This window comes from Phalacrocorax aristotelis, chromosome Z (genome assembly GCF_949628215.1).
Source record: "Phalacrocorax aristotelis chromosome Z, bGulAri2.1, whole genome shotgun sequence".
Taxonomy (NCBI): Eukaryota; Metazoa; Chordata; class Aves; order Suliformes; family Phalacrocoracidae; genus Phalacrocorax; species Phalacrocorax aristotelis.
Window position 1 is genome coordinate 55,468,670 of NC_134311.1, and position 17,371 is coordinate 55,486,040.

General features: G+C 36.6%; 1 protein-coding gene across 1 annotated transcript in view; it reads left to right on the top strand.

Annotated features, from left to right (window-relative positions):
* SV2C (synaptic vesicle glycoprotein 2C) overlaps positions 1-17,371 on the top strand; it is a 124,881-nt gene that overhangs the window by 51,782 nt on the left and 55,728 nt on the right. The window contains exon 3 of the mRNA XM_075079238.1: positions 9,370-9,550. Within this exon, the coding sequence (XP_074935339.1) occupies positions 9,370-9,550 (181 nt within the window). The remainder of the gene's footprint in view (positions 1-9,369; positions 9,551-17,371) is intronic.

The window sequence follows — 17,371 nt, forward strand, 5'->3', positions numbered from 1 at the left end:
GTGGAAGGTCTTTGCTTTGGGTTTGTTTGGGTTTGGTTGGTTGGTTGGTTTGTTGTTTTGGTTTTTTGGTGGGGTTTTTTGTTGTTGTTGTTGTTTTTTAAGCATTGTTTCTCTTCCCCAGCCCTTTCATTTCGTTAGAACAAAGGTGGTAACAACCACTCTATGGATGAAGCAAAATTTTAAGAAGTTATTTCCTCCCATTTGCAAGGAAAGAAGTTTACACAGTACTGGAAGATAGATACAGTAAGAAGAGTTCATGGCTGATTAAACACTGAAGAAATAATACATTGTTAGCTTTAATATTGTACAGATACCTTCACTAGGAGTGTAGTTCTATTAATTAGTTCTTAGTATTACATGCTTTGATTTGCTGAGCTGAATGCATCTGCTATTAATGTATGTGTGTATACTTTGGGCTTTTTGTTTTAATTCAGCACTAATTAAAAGTTAGTGATATTCACAGACTCTGCTCTATTTTGAGTCAGAAGCAGAACTAGGCAAATATGAAATTAACATTCAGGCAATGAAACCTGCAGCCAAAATGAACAGTTTTGATATGAAATGAGATAATAAATGTAGATGACTGCATGGACAGTTTAAAGCTTTAGTGAAATTCACTTTTTTGTTTAAAGATTTAATTAATCCTAGCACATTGCCCAGTGCTATGCACTGTTCAATCATATGCAGCATTTAAAATCATTCTGTTTCTTAGGATTTCCATGGAAGTGCATTTCAAATTGCAAAGTCACAGCAATTTCTAGCATGACAGGGTCAATTCAGAGCTGGACAAAGAATGCATTGAATTTAGCATCTAGACCTGAGAGTAGAAAAATCCAGAGGAACCTTTGCAGTTGCAGTGGAAGAAAACAGGAATTAGGGCTATTAGGACAGCTTAACCAGGTGCCTTTTATCTGAAGCTTGTCTGTTAGGATTTTCTTGCTAATACCAGAAGGAACTGTTGGATCAAAGGACAAGATAGGATGAAAATAGTATGTTCAGTGATAACACCTAAGGAGTCTGTAAACAGCTTCACATCATCACCTGGGATTACCTGCTTTTTTGATAAAGTCTGTGCTCTGTGTATTGCATATTGGTAATAACCGTCTGGTAAAAATATTGCTTTATGGGAAGAAAAATACCACATATTGGCTGGTTCTTACAGCCCTGTGTTGCTAAATTTGAATGCTGATGGATTTTTCCTGTTGTGAGTGTCAAGGAAGCAGTGCTTTGGTCTTTTTCTGCAATAGCAGTATGAAATAGCAGTGTATTGTTGTTTGCTGCAATAATCACTACCAGTATTCAGTTTGTAAATGATTCTAATGAAGAAAATGGAATAACTCTGATCAAATTTTTATCCTGAGAAATCTGTTATGGGATAAATAAAAACGATACTAGTATCTGGTAGTAGATGGTATGGTTTTTAAAGGCTTAGTTATTGACATGATAACATTCCTAAAAGAGAAGTAATGGTGACAATGTACTGCAAAGGTACCAGTTTACCATATTCTCTATTTTGCTGCCTTATCAGAAAATACAGCTGTGAAGAAAATTGCCCGTCCTAGCCAGTAATCTATTACCTGTCACAATCTCTGCAGTTACTGACCTTCTATGCATTTATTAATTTATCTAATTTAGATCTGAGGAAAAGCAGGAGCAGTTATTCCTTTTGTTATTACAGTGTTTCAGTTAAAATAATATCTGAGTACACAGGAAACTAATTTGTTAAGACATTATTTTATTAGTAAAGAAGTATGTATCAGCACACTTGCTTGTGTAAATTTAGATATAAGGTGAAAGTCTATAAGAGGAGTTAATAACATACAGACTCTTAAAGCAAGAAAATATTTTGGTTTTCAAGATGAACAGATAAAGTAAAGGTCCAGAGCAAAATCACCTTGTTCTGCACTTAATACATAAAACAGAATTAGTCTCATTAACGCAATGAGAGGAAATATGAAGTCAAAATGCCAGTTTTTTTCCTGTTGGAATTGAATTGAGCCTTATGCCACAAACAGTTCTGGTTGTAAATCTCACACCTGAAATACAGGAAACAAATCAAAAATAGACATATTAGGCACAAAATTTAATACAAGCCTGCCAGAAGAAACCAAAAAATTAACTAATACCTGAATGAAATTTGTGTGAATGATTGCTGTTGGAACCCTTTGACTTTCATGTGGGTGGTATTTCTGTTATAACACTGGAAAAGATTTGGTCAAACCTTCCCAGCTATGGATTTTCACCTCCAGAATTTCCCTCAAGGTGAGCACACTCTGGAGTAGATTCATGATTTGGAAATATATGGAAGTTGTTTTCCTGGAAAAACCTGTGGGTATTTTTTTTTTTATTTAGGAGAGGACAGCACTGTTCTCACTTCTCTTTTCCTCCCAGGAAAAATAATTGTCTTTCTGGCTCATCTTTGAAGAGCACAGCTGGGTGATCATGAGTTTGGGTAGCCATGCTGAGAGACCATTTTCGCTTCAGTCTCTATGTTAGATCAAGACAAATACGTTGTAGGTATTTCTCAGTGCAAGATTTTGTTGACATAAAATTTTATATTGTCAAATTTTGTCTTACATTAGAATTATTTTCTGCTTTCTGAGTATGCTATAAGTTCCTTTCACTTAGTTTCAGTTGCCTTCCAACTCTCTTTGACGTTCCATAGTGGGCTTCTACATCTACTACATCTACTTCCCTTTTTGAGTTCAGTTCTCTGGAAAATTTGGACCTGATCTTTTTGAAAGGGAAAAAATATGGGAAAAAACGTGGTTGTTTTTTTTTAAATTTCGATTTAATATTTTTTACTTCTTCTAGGCTCTGTCTTTGTTTTGTATTTATGAGGCTTCTCTTTAGAGGTACAGTGGTTGGATACCTCATGACAGCTTTCATTTGTCTAAATCATCAGATGATGCCTGTCATACTATTACAAACCTATATTATTTGAGTTGTTTGTGTTACTGATAATGTTTCTTCTCTTATTATCGTAAAGATCATAAACAGGTTTGCACACAGAACTGATGAGTTACTCTTTCATTTTCCTGCCTACGCTGGTCAACTGAGTATGACCTTGCTTTTGCTCAGCTTTGCTTTCAGTTCCATTTTCCAGACTTTCATGGTTGAGTTCCTCTATCAAATATTGCAGTATCATCTGAGAACAGGATCGTTTTGTCTTAGAACCAGATACAGTTCACTTGATTTCTATTTCTGTGGAATTTCTGGATTGGTATCAGTTTGAATGTCAGCAAATATTTTGTATGTATGTTTGAAAGTAGTACAAGGAGGTGCTTGTTTTCTTTTTTCTGTTGATGAACCAGGCTGTTTTTTGTATTGTTTTTATTTGATTTATTTGAGTTATGAATTATATGCTATGTATTTTTGGTAACATTTACACCAGAGTATTTCCCTGAGTTGTTTTCCTATGTAAATAAGAGAGAAGCAGACTTTTAGAAATTAATAAAAAAATTAAATTAAAATTAATTAAATAAAATTAATTAAATTTAATTAATTTAATTAATTTAAATTAAAATTAATTAAATTAAAATTAATTAAATAAATTTAAAATTAATAAGAAATTTAAAAAACAAGTTTTTTAAAACTTGTTTTGGATTGAAACAATAGTTTTCAGTTTTCTTCCCCTCATGAAAACATTAATGTTTCTGTATTGCTCAACATATTTCAGAAGAGGAGATGAAGTAGTCTTTTTTTTCACTGATCTTTCTGGAATTCAGTATCTTCCTTTGTCTCAATGAGTGTGAATTTATATCTTTCTTTAGTTATTACGGAGATAAAGTTGTCCTTTTTTACTGACTGTGAAGGATATCCAGAATGTCTTGTAGATTAAGCAGCTAAAAAAAATACAAAAAAAGCTAAATGTTCCTGTCATGCGAAGACTTGTTGCTTTGCAATTATTACTGTTAGAGAAGCAAGCATACAGGTTACTCAGCCACAAGCCACACTTGAATGTCCAAGAAACACTGCAGCATAATAAACACTGTATAAACTGAAGATCTTCAGCATTCATTTTAAAATAGCTTTATACCTTCCATGTATTTAAATAGATAAACCCTATTACTATGATTGCTAAAAATAATTCTAATAATGTAATAGTAAGTAAAACTTGACTGTTTGTAAATATATATGTGTCAAGCAGAAGAGCAAAAAGCTTCAAAATGAATGTGTAATTAAGCATCTACACTAGAGAGTATGAAATTGCAGCTTGAAGCCTGTCTGCAGCTGTCCTGAAAGGGAATGCAGGAAGAGAGGATTAGTCTGAAGAGTAATAACAGAAAAGAGAGCCTGATATGTTTTGGCATTTGGGGGATTTGCATATATTGTGTGTTATTAGGTAAAAGCAATCATTTAACATCTGAAGCTAAGACACAAAATGATTGATGTGGGAAACAGCTAGCATTTAGATAAAGGAAATCCATGGCTTGAGAAGTATTGAACTTGCAAAGACTCACGCAAAATTTTCATTTTAGTTAATATGGTGGCTGGCTCACGTGCCATTTGGAAAACAGTACCCATCAACTTTTTAAGATAGCTGAACAATTAATGCTTTACTCCCTTAACCACTTAGATCTACACCTTAAAAATTTACCATTTCGAAAATACAGAGCTTGTTGTTCCACCACTTCAAGCACTGTTCAGAGAAACGAAGAAATAGTTGTTACAGAGGAGGTTTTTGTACAGAGAGGTTTTTGGCAGTTCTTTGTGTAAGAATGATGGAGTATTAGTACCTCTGAGGAGGGAATGGCAAAATATATACAAATACAAATTGAATATTCAATATTCTGACTACACAGGCAGTTTTAGACATCCAAAGACAGTGGCTTTAGAAAATGGAATTCTTCCAATTTTGGAATTATTACAGTTTTCTTATATTTGTTGTCTTAATGGAAAAATGTTTGCTTTAATTACCTCCTATTATAAAAAGTTAATTAGACATTATGTTTGACAAGTTGCAATTCCTGTCAAAGTCTTTTCTGATCAAAGAAACTAATAACAGATTATAATTAAGTATAGTTCTGAAAGATGATCACCTTTAAACTCTGAGTATGCTGTTTATCGGGGTTAAAACAAAGATAAATCTGGATATTCTTACTCATTATGCTACTTATAGACATTGGAGTTCTTCACTATGAATTGTTATATTCTAAACAATAGCCTATAGGAAGATCCTAGTACAAGTAGATAAAACACTGATTAAAGTACAGTATAATTCTTATGAAAGGAGGTTTTCTTCTTTTGGAGCTATCTTAGGATCACATTTATAATCTCATTTTCCAAAATATAAATAATATTTTAATCTTATTTTTAGATTAATTTTTTAAAATGAGAATATTTTTTACAGTTGTATGAAATGCATTCCTCACTCAGATAAATGATCTAAACAACACATCAGGAAAAAAGTAATTTTATATCTACTTTATGATACGTGTGTTCAAGCAAAGGATGACCATCAGTGACCCCCATAGCCTGTGCCTCTCTTGCAAAGAAGTCTGACTACTTTCATTGCTTTATTTTCTCCCAGTGAACTGTATACTTACAGACTGATTTCTCAGAAGGTTTTGGCTATCATTTAGATACCAGGCTATGAATTGCAATGGACAGTGGCAAGTAATGAAGTTATGACAGCACAAGGAGTGAAATACTGCTTAACTGAACCTCAGTGACTGATCATACATGTATTTTTATCCCATTGCTTAAATTGCCCATAACTAGCTTTGGGTTACTGAGAGAGTTCTTGGTCAGCTGCTTTGTAAGGTTAAGTTGTTGCTGGCAACCTGAAAGATGCTGTGTGCACACCCGTTTAAAAAATATCTAGCCACCTGGTAGTCAAAGTGTGTGCATGGTGTAAATGAGTTCCAGACTCAGGTCTCCTCATCCAAAAAGGATGCAAGTGTGTATTTTGTACATTTGTATAATGGGAAAAATCATTTAGGTATGTAGAATTTCTGCGGTGGAAAGAAAATACAGGTTGTTAAAACTTGGTAAAAGAACAATGGAAGAGAATATTCATTTTAGCATGGCATGAGTTTCTTTTCAGCTGCCACTTGCCTCTTCTCAGTGCCTTTCCACCAAATTAGAGTTTGAGATTACACATTACTTTGTGGGGGAAATCAGAGACTCATGTTACAGATATCATTAGTAGTCTTTGCATTTTAAAATAAACTTTTATTTTTAAAAAGATGTTTCTAGGATCTTGCTGGATGTCAAATCAGTGTGTGCCTTGTGTTGTATAAGCTAACTTCTTTAGAGGCACAAATATGCTGTAGCAAAAAGAAAAAGCAAAGCAACCAGTTCTGTGATTGGTAGTAGCTAGCTGCTCAAAAAGGGAGTACCACCCTCAGGATGACATGCTAGATTAAAATCGATAAACATATATATACACCCATACATTTATTGTTTTGATGACCAATGTTTAAAGGTAATGAGAAAAGGCAGCAACATCTGACCAACAACAGGATATTTAATTTTTACATATATAAATTTATGCAAAATGTAATGTGATTTATAGAAGTTGTAAAAAAAATTATAGCATTTCCCCCATGAGACTTGTGTTCTGACCAGTGGCATGACATAATAAGCAAGAGCTACACAGTTTAGAAAGGAAAGGATGATGAAGGGTAAAATGATAATCTGATGTCATTGCATTTGTTCATTGCATTTATTAGGTGGTTGTTCGGCTACTTTAACAGTTCATAGTTAGGGTTCTCCTTTGCCCTTTGTCACCGTTATGGCTTATCGTGAATATTACTGGGTGGGGGGGGGGGGTGGGGGGGAAGGTCTTCAGGAATGATTTGAAAGTTGAGAAGAAGGGGACTTCCATTATGGGCTGCAGTTAGGGTTATGTTCTGTCTAACAAGAGACAGAAAATATGGAAAAGGATAAAGACAGGAAAACACACAAACAGGTATCACTGGTAGTTGTAGTAGGTTCAGGAGGGAAGGGATACAGATCTTTGGTGGGGGAGAGGGATTATGGAGAGTCTGCAAGGCAATTAAGAAAAATTCAAAGTTAATATAATGAGAAAGAATAAGCTAATGGTGCAGCTCAGAAAGCAGCTTATTTATAGCAGTTTATTTTAGGAGCAGAATATTATTTTTAGCAGCATCTTTTGAATGCTCTTTGGGAGAATTACATGGACATAAGAGAGGCCAAAGGGCAGTAAATGACCAAAGGACTTGTTATCAAAAAGGAAGGTTAATGTTTTTAAACTCTGAAGACTTGGAATCTTTTTTCTTCCACCATCCATAGTGTTTTGATATTTCTGTGCATCACAAGGAAAGTAGTTACTTGGTAAAATCAAGATGATTTTCATAAAATATTTCAAAGTTACCTGTATAAAGATTTGATTGGCCTTCTCTGAGTATTTCTAATATTAGGGTGTTGACTGGGAAAGCCCAACAATGTTTATGTATGGAAGAATGTAAGGAAATTCAGTTATAGAGTAAAAATTAACCATTTTGTTTGCTGTTTTGAAATTGGTCTGCTGGCAATGCAGCTATTGAACTATTTTGGTAAGTTCTTTCAACTAAAATTGACAAGCAAGCACCAGCTCTACTGGATGGAGTTTCCAAAGTGCTTGTGAGTACTGGTCTACCAGCAGCATGGTAAAGCAACCTTGCCCACAGGAGAAATCTTAAAGCAGTTGAGCAAATATGCTAAGCCACTGGCCAAGCTTTGTCTCCTTAGGACCAGAAAATGTATGAGCTGTGTGTGCATTCTCAGGAAAATCTCAATTATTCAAACAAAAATTTCTGATCAGAATGAAGGAGCTATCTGATAAAGGTCTGCTGCTAAACAACTCTAATCCAAAAAGAACATTGTAGTGTCTGTGTTCTTCCTGGGCTAAGATGAAAGAATTCTGCAAATTCTGGATTTACATACATGCTCATCAATATCCTTTGATGAAAGTCTAAGATCCCAGTAACAATTAGAGAAATGGCAGAAGTTGTTTTGAGAAGATGTTTAACTTTGTCTTAAGGAGCTTGGTGATCTTGCTTAGGTAAAGAGGTAGCTAATGCTCCTGTGATGAACAGCAATGGGTCTGTCAACCTCTCCTGATGGATTCATGGAGCAGACAGTCTAGAAATATCCTGTTCTTATTCTTTGATGGCTAAAAAGACAGCTGCAGAAAAGACTGATTTGCTAGTACTGGTCACAATCAATGGCAAAAGGCATGGATGAAAACAGCTTACTCACCTAAGCAAAATATAACTATCTTGCTAACATACTTCTAACACAATGAGTGTTCAATTATGTGTATTTTAAAAATGATGTTTTAAAACTATGTCTCATAAGGAAACAGCAGTGGAAACAACTTGTACCAAATGTGAGGAGGAACAGGGACATTTTGGGTGCATGAGACCCTGCAGATGCCAGCACTTCAGATGTCAACATCTGGAATTTCAAGCATGGAAATACTGATGAGTGACCTTTATGTTAATATGCAGTTAACCAAGCCTAGGCATTTAAGTATTTCATTCAGCTTTCTTTCCCTTTCAACTACCCTTGCAGGACAGAGGTGAGCCTTTTGGCAACTAGAATTTTACACAACAGCGATTAAAGCCCAGCAGAGTTGCTGGGGTTTTTGTCCATACTTGTGGCTGATCAGAAAGAGACACAGGACAAGGATTGCTAGTATTTCAGCTGCTTCCAGCTACTTTGTATTTAATTCCTGCTCTGCAGTAGACATATAAGATGGCAGCACCTGCTACATAGATGAAACCCGGTCTTGGAAGTTCAATAAGGAAGCAGAATATTTGTATCAAACAAAATACAAATCTGGTTGGTTCTGTCTTCTTTTTCTTCTTTTTCTTCTGACAGTCTGCTCAATGTGTCACACAGAAGGTTTGTCAATATGCTAAGATGCGAACGGTCGGCGTATTAAACATATCAGCTTATCTTTCTGTGGAGAGTACTTTACATTGAAAACAGCAACGTTTAAAAAAATCACCCTGCAGGACTGCTTATATTCTAGAAATGTTAAGACAATTTGTTTCTGTAGAGGAAGGTAAAGTTTTTGCAGTATTTAACATTAATGAAGTTTATTACTAAGGAAATAGTGCCATTTTTTCTCCAATTCAGTCCTATTTGCCTGTATTTTAATTGTTTTAGCCAGAGGCACCTTGTTCAATAATCATATTAAGCTTCAGTATGTCCAGTAACAGATAACAAAGACACTGTAGGAAACTTGTTCTCCCTAGATACATTTGCAAAGCTATGCATGTGATTTCTATTCACTGAGAAATTAATCTCTATACTGCTTGTTTTGTAAATACAGAAAATCAGTGGTCTTTGGTGTGGTCAGTTGTGGTCAGTTATGTAGCTCACAAAACAACATCTTTTTTTTGTGTATTGCAGGTAGCATAGTATACCTTGGGATGATGGTGGGGTCATTCTTCTGGGGAGGCTTGGCAGACAAGGTGGGAAGGAGACAGTCACTCCTGATATGCATGTCTGTCAATGGATTCTTTGCCTTCCTGTCATCATTTGTCCAGGGCTATGGCTTCTTCCTCTTCTGTCGCTTGTTTTCTGGATTTGGGTAAGCTCCTCTGATTTTTTACATTTCCGCAATTCTGTGTGTTAATAAGTTTTCTGTTTGCACACTATTTAATGTAGAAATGCAATCTATGTCAGGAATTAAACAAGGTAGCTACTACACTCCTAAATAACAACCTGAAGGAGAAGAATAATGATTTTAGGGAAAAGACACAGACTGCAAACTGTGAGATTGAGTTCTGTTCTTGTTTTAGAACAGACTTGCTTTGTGAACTTGATCAACTTGTTTAACTCTTTTATGCCTCAGCTTCTCTACGTATTACTTGGTCAGTCAGCAAAACAATACCCTCCTCACAGGTGTACCATAAGATTTTGGTAATATTTGTAAAGTTTCTAATGTCTTTGTGTGCATAATATTGTTTACAATACCACTGCAGTCAGGACTGTCGCATTTAAAATGGGACCCTGGAGTGTGCCAAATCTTATTGCTCTCTCCAGAAGAATGGTGTTTGTGGCCCTGTGTTTGCTTTCCTTTTCATTTAAATAACTTCTCAGCTGTTGGAAAAGTTTAAGGTACTGGTAATGGTCAATTAATTAAGTTTAAAATTTTAAACTTTCATGAGCCGAGATAGAGGTACACAAGTAAAGTACTATGAGAAAGCTTCTACTTTTGCTGCATCCTTGGATAATCAAGAGCTCTCTTCTGCAGAGCAGATAGTTTAACACTTCTGTCAGTTGCTTGCTCAGACCAAACCTCCCAATTAAAATTCCAATTCAGGCCACTAACAATCTTTAGGATGCTGAACAGACAGAGCTGGGGACAGCACAGTATGCTGTGTTATAAAGCCACACGCATGAAGTCCACTGCTTTTATGGTTTTTGCGTGTAGTTTGTGGAATCATAGAGTCATAGAATCATTAAGGTTGGAAAAGACCTCTAGGATCATCAAGTCCAACCGTCAACCCAACGCTACCATGTCTCCTAAACCATGCCCTGAATTGCCATGTCTACACATCTTTCAAATACCTCCAGTGATGGTGACTCTACCACCTCTCTGGGAAACCTGTTCCAATGCCTGACCACTCTTCCAGTAAAGAAATTTTTCCTAATATCCAATCTAAACCTCCCCTGATGCAGCTTGAAGCCATTTCCTCTCGTGCTGCCACTAGTAACTTGGGAGAAGAGACCAACACCCACCTCACTAAAACCTCCTTTTAGGTAGCTGTAGAGAACAATGAGGTCTCCCCTCAACCTCCTCTTCTCTAGGCTAAACAAACCCGGTTCCCTCAACCTCTCCTCATAAGACCTGTGCTCTAATTCCTTCACCAGCTTTGTTGCCCTTCTTTGGACATGCTCCAGCAACTCGGTGCCTTGTCTTGTAGGGAGAGGGCCAAAACTGAACACAGTATTTGAGGTGCGGCCTCACCAGTGCCGAGTACAGGGGCACGATCACCTCCCTGCTCCTGCTGGCCACACTATTCCTGATACAAGCCAGGATGCTGTTGGCCTTCTTGGCCACCTGGGCACACTGCTGGCTCATGTTCAGTTGACAGATGTAGCCTTAGTGCACTAATGTTGTGTGATGCTTGCAGTTTTAGAAACCCCTTGACCTGGTCTGAAGTAGGGTAGGGCTAGACACCCATATCAAAAAGAAGCTGCCATAACACTAAGTACTAGTAAGCTGATTTATGAAGTGGTATGGAAGGGCAAGGGGAGGTAGGAAGGAGATGTGAGGAGTCCTCTTGCTAGAAGAGTCTCTTTAGTCTTTCAACAAATTGTCAGCTATGACTCTGAAACAGATCAAGAAGAAATAGCAACTGTTCTAATTCTTAAAAAAAAACAACTGAGAAAAACAAATCAAAAAATCCTATCCAGCTTCTTTACATGTTCTTCATATCATATATGTCACTATCAGTTCCAGGTGCTACATTTTGTCTCTCCATAGAGAAACATTGTACATGACACTTTCACTCTTCCATGATCCTGTACAAGTTCAGAATTTCCTGCATCTGCATAGCCTGCCCAGTTTATAAGGGCAGTACTGGACCCTTGTGCCACAAAGGTTTGTCTTTTGGCAGATAGGTTTGGGACACTGGTAGCTTTCAGCCAGGTTGTCTCTCTCGGGGCATATGGCAAAATATGTATTTGTCACGCCTCATACCAAACTTGACTGCAGGGTCTTCTCATGTGTAGCAGTAGCTTTTCCAGTAACACACAGTGCCTGTAGCTTTACTCACGATAGATGTATGTCCTGGATTGGGAAGCATGTTCCATTGTGTACCCAGTTTATGATTAATGGCCTTTGAAGGAGCAGGCCATTCACAGCTGTATCTTATACCTCTGTGTGGGTCCCCACTGTGTTTACTCCCACCTCATCTTTGAGAATTGCATGACTACATGATAGATAGTGTGCCAGCATCTACAATATTTTAAGCCCCCCAAAAAACCCCAACCAACCTATCAACCAAACAACAGCAACAAGAACAAAAACCCAAGGCAGCGTGAGCTGCAGAGTCATTCATCATACCAGTTACTGCAGAGAAAGATTCATGACTGGTTTTTCATTGCTGTTTTCTTCAAAGACTGGATTTCTCCCCAGAATAACACCCTTCAGCTAGTATCAGAGTTGCATTATAAAAGCTACAGGGTTTCTAGAACTGAATCTGTGCTACACACTCTCAAGATGAGGGAAAGCTCTTCCTTCTTCCATTCTCACTGTTTGCCTGTAATGATGCAGTTTTTCCACCAGACTTTGCATGTCTGGAGCCCTTCTTTTTCACCTGCTCACTTGGTCTCAGAGAAGGCTTACTTTTCACTTAAGTGCAATATTCAAGATGATATTTGTGTCACATCTGCCTTTACCCTGCTTTTTGACCCCATTTGGGATATGATCTTATGTTGAGAGCAGCTGTAACAGCAACAGACACATCATACGCCATCACCAAGGAAGAAGGGAGAGGCTAGAATGTTCCAGCTGCAGAGGCAGCAAGGTAAAATCATGTCAGTTTTAAACAGCTGGGCACAAATATACCCACTTCTAGAGCATACATCTTACAGGTCTTTGTTTCCAGACAGTTTGCATCAGCTGCTGTACAAGAAGACAAACTCTTTTTGGTATTGTTCACTGAAGAACTTCCAGATATTTGTGCCAACTTTGAAGCCATATCTTCTTGCAGTATGACAGGAAATTTGCTTAAACAGTTTGAATTAAACCTTGAACATTCATTACATTCTTTACTACATCCCATCTCTTGCTCAAATGAAAAAGAAGTCGTGTCAGTTAGATGGGAATAGAAATTCAACTTAATTTCTCTTCATAACCTCTCCCCATTTTAGAGGTCCTGTCTTTGGACAGTAGATGTGAGTTGCCCTTTCTTACTGAAAGACACTGAATATATATCTCTGTTGCCAAGGAAGGAGGTTTTGTTCCAGTAGTTCTGTGTGAATCAAAGAGCCCAAATATGAAATAGGAATAATTTGAAGTAAAGAACTTAATGATATGTTTTAAACATACAGACAAAAATATTCATTCAGGCAAAATAGTATCGCTACTCAGATTGGAGAAGAGCTTTCTGAAGGGGCAGAGAGTTGTCTGGACAACTTCATACAAATAAAAGTCAATAAAATATTGAGAAGAATTCAAAAGATATAAAATCATTTAGGTGTATAGAGTTTAAACTGGTCTGTTATCTTCTAGATAATACAAAAATAAAGTAAGAAGCATGAAAAATAAAACCAGTATCTAATGGAAGATTTTATTTATAAAAAGTACTATAAAATTGATTCTTCTCAGATTCCCTTCCTGTTAAAATGTGTTTATAGAATTAAACTGCTCTGGGAAAAAAACAAATCCCTTCTAATTTTTTTTTTAATCTGAAAACCCTAAAACTATAAAAATTTTGTATCCAAAAAAGTGATTTGGAAAACAAAACAGTATGAATTATATTAAGATATTGCTGGGTAGAGGGCACTGAGGGATATTAAAATCTGAATGGTGAACTTAAGCTAGCAAAAAATCAAGAAATGTTCAACAGTCTGCAAAATAATTTCCTTTTACAGAAAATAATATCGTAACTGTGATTCATCCATTGATTAATCTAAAATCAAAACTCAAAAGGAAATTGAATCCAAAAGCCTGATAAAGATCTGGGAGGGCTTTAGACATAGCTTCCTAAAAAGTAAAAAGACCTAGACAAGAAGCTGTGAGATTTATTCATCATTAATCATTGGGGGATTGAGCAAAGATTTATCATCGAAAAGGACCGTGTTAGATCTGTCTGAAATTGTCAAAGGAAGCTTCCTCTAATACCAGAACATGACTCATAACATTGCTAACTTGACTGGAACTGGAGCTGTAGTCTATTCAACACTGCCACTGTGAAGTATTATTCTCAGCTAGAGAATTTTATCTAGCCTCTACTACAAAAAATTGTATTTATTTAATGTAAGTTATTAGTTTTCATAATTTTAGGTAATTTTAGATGCAGTTTTTCTAAGGACAACCCAATTTAGAATAAAGTGTTTAAAAGTGCACTATATATTTATACTATCCCAGCAAATTTAATTTTGGTTGCTTTGAAATAACCAAAGATGATACAATTTGGGAAAAAGTATCATGCTTATCCAGTCCAAATGTTAATTCTAAAATTAATGAAATTTTTTATGCAGTAAAAAGCTATCTGAGATTAAGATCCTGAGACAAACTAGAGGTTAGAAATTCTTTAGACAACCTGATGTGTTTGCTCCCAGATGAAACTGATTCTTTTTCATAAGTAAAGTAAAAAATGCTAAATAAGTGTGTCCTATTTTACAAACCAGACATTATGTCCAGACTAGAGACATTTCTTTTATTTTGCCAAAATTGCCGGTTTGGCCAAATTTGTTCTCCAAACCCACAGAAATATTAGGAACTAGAGCTTAGATGTGGTTGACTTATGTAACTGAAATGTATTACATAGCCTTTTCCCTGCCAGTTGCCCCTTGTGAGTAAGAGTCTCTCTGTAGAACTACTATCATATAGTGTTTCTTTTCCAGAAGACTTCAGACTATACTTCATTAAACCTGAGACTCACCTTCAGACAACTTTCTTAAATCTTCCTCAGAAAGTATCTCTAAAGCTACATGAGGTACTCCTTCCACATTACTGGGATCTACCAAAGAGTGCTGGTGTCAATGTAGTAGCACTAAACTCATCATTTAGATCTTTTCTCAAATTCTTCACACTCTTGTGAGGATTCAACAATTAGCAAAAATCCAAAAATGTCAATGAAATTTCTTGTCATCAAATCCACCCACACCAACTTTTACCACTGCTTTTGTAAATTACATGTAGTGTTGCATATCCCCCTTCTCTTAATGGCCAAGGCAGGGATGACACGCGAGCAGCCCATATGGATGACAACTGTAAAAATGTTCCAGTAGATATATGGCCCATATGGACACAGCACAAGATGGTTTTGCTTACACAAGCGGTTGCCTTCAGGAGCTTCAAATCTAGACCAACAGGCTGCTTTTGTAATTGTGTGTCATCAGTATTTAGTATCATGTTGTATTCATCTTTTACATCTTCATACTCACTTGCTCCACTTCTTTCTCACAAAACACCTTGCACCATCTCACCCTCAAAAGTTTGTAATCCTACCGCCTCTAATTCCTCTCCAGCTCCCAGCTGTCTCCCACCCATGGATATCAGTGTTTTTACACTGCGAGCTAATGAAGAGCTCTGCAGGTGACTGGCTTCAAAGCTGATAGCATATGCCAAGGGTAGATATGCTTATCAGTCAAGCCAAGAAAGCAGTTGGCACAGTCTGAGCTTTCCACATAGCTTTGATCTAGGCCTTGCTGCTTCAGCTGTGGGTAAATGTTGACTAATGTAAACCTGGGATAGCCGGGAGAGAAGTGGTCTTTCCTAACACTGTTGGGAGAAGGGGACAGTATTCTTATGAGGAAAGGAAGATTATACAAAAGGGAGAGAAAGACTAGACAAAGGAAACATGTAAATAAGGTAGAGAGACATGACAGAAAACAATCAAAAGAAAAAGTAAAAACTTGAAAAGTGAAATGAAAAAGAAGAAGAAAATCACAGAAGGAAGTTTTCATGAACAATGATTTTGTGATTAGCCATACTGGCAGATATGAAAGCAATTTATCTGACATATCTGGCTGAGGAAGTACTGCAGGCAAATTCTTTGCAATTAGAAGTTTGAATTTGACATCAAATTTTACTTGATTTTTTAAAATAGTGTTGGGTAAATTCGGGGAATATATTATTTACTCACCAGTTCAGCTTCCATCAGAAATGACAGTGCTGGACAGTTCAATAAATAATCACATGAACCCTTATCACAAGGACTCTTTGCTATTAATAGCATACAGGTCATATATGTACCTGAAAGACAACTTCTCTAGTACACATCGTCCAAAGAGGCACATGTATTTAAACATGGGTAGAATGATCAGTAAAGCTTAGTCTATAACACCTTGCAGTTTTGTAGGGCTTTAACCACAGTTCTCAAGTAGAACTGGTCAGTCTGGCTGCTCACTCTTAGATGCTTTGCCAGCCTAATGGCAGTTCTGAAAAGAAAATGACAGATAATTTTTAATAAGACTTGTGATAGTGGGGGTAGAGACCTGTAATAAGAAGAGGGAAGCGTAGGCTAAATTGGACAAGACAAGGGGTGGTGGGCTGTTTCCAAATCTCAGGAGTGTAACACTGAATCTGTGTTTGAGGTCTGTCACTTTTTAACAAATTGCAAATAATAAGGTGACAACTTGCAAATGCCATCTCACACAGACACCGTCCTAATTTTTAGTCTGGATGTTGTCAAAGTTTGAGAGAGAAGACATGGTATTGCAGAAGAACACCAACCTGCCTTGTGCACTTAGGATTCTGTAAGGGTTTTTTTTCCTAATTGTCTCTAGTCCTTGTATGGTTTTGGATTTCAAGCCCCTTTGGCTAGTGAATCTGCAAATAAACAAATGTTTCTATCTGAAGCCAGAGGTTCCTGAATGCCTCGCCAAGATGTTTTCATCCCAGCTGTCACACTGTGCAGTTGCCAAAATCTGTTGTGACAAAACACAGCTCTGAAGGTAGATTAGCAGACATGTATAATCTTCCTTTGTGACAAAGAAAACGCAATGTACCCTAGCTTTTTGTTTGTTTCACTGAATCCTACTCTCCTAGGGTTCATCAGTTCAATCCCCTGTTGGTTTCCCCCTCCCCACAATTTCACAGAAGAAACATGAACAGAGAGTGTACAGAAGCAACTTTATAAAAGCATAGCTTTCAGTTTGGATTCTTTCCTGGGGTCAAAAATTGAACCTTCTTTTGCTGAAAAGTGGGATTAGATCAGTTGCTTATGTCTGTATTGTCATTTCCTCCTGATTAACTGTTCTTTTTTTTTAATCTAAAATAAATCTAAAATTTAAAAAATGCATCAAAGTGTTAGATGAGGAGAATTCTTCTTTGTGAATAAATAGAAGAAACAGTATAACTCTTTTTTTGAAGTAACAGAACTGAGCAAATATGACCTGCCACCCAAAACACATGCCATATGCACACTGAGTGAAAGCTGAACTGTGTAGGAGATGGCTTTCACTAGACACTAAATGCAGCTTCAGGGCATAGACACCAGACACTGGAGGACTCTGTGTGTATGATTCTGTATATGAGAAAAAGCAGACAGAAAGAATAGCCCAAACTGTAAAATGTAGCTAGAAAGACATTAAGAACATAATCCTGAAAAAAAAAAAAAGTGGAGTAAGAACTCAGAGTAAAATAGGAATTTTGGGGCATCAAATAACATATTCAGTCATTAATTTTTTCTCCATACAGAAGTAACCCCTTAGGCTCCAAAACTGACTC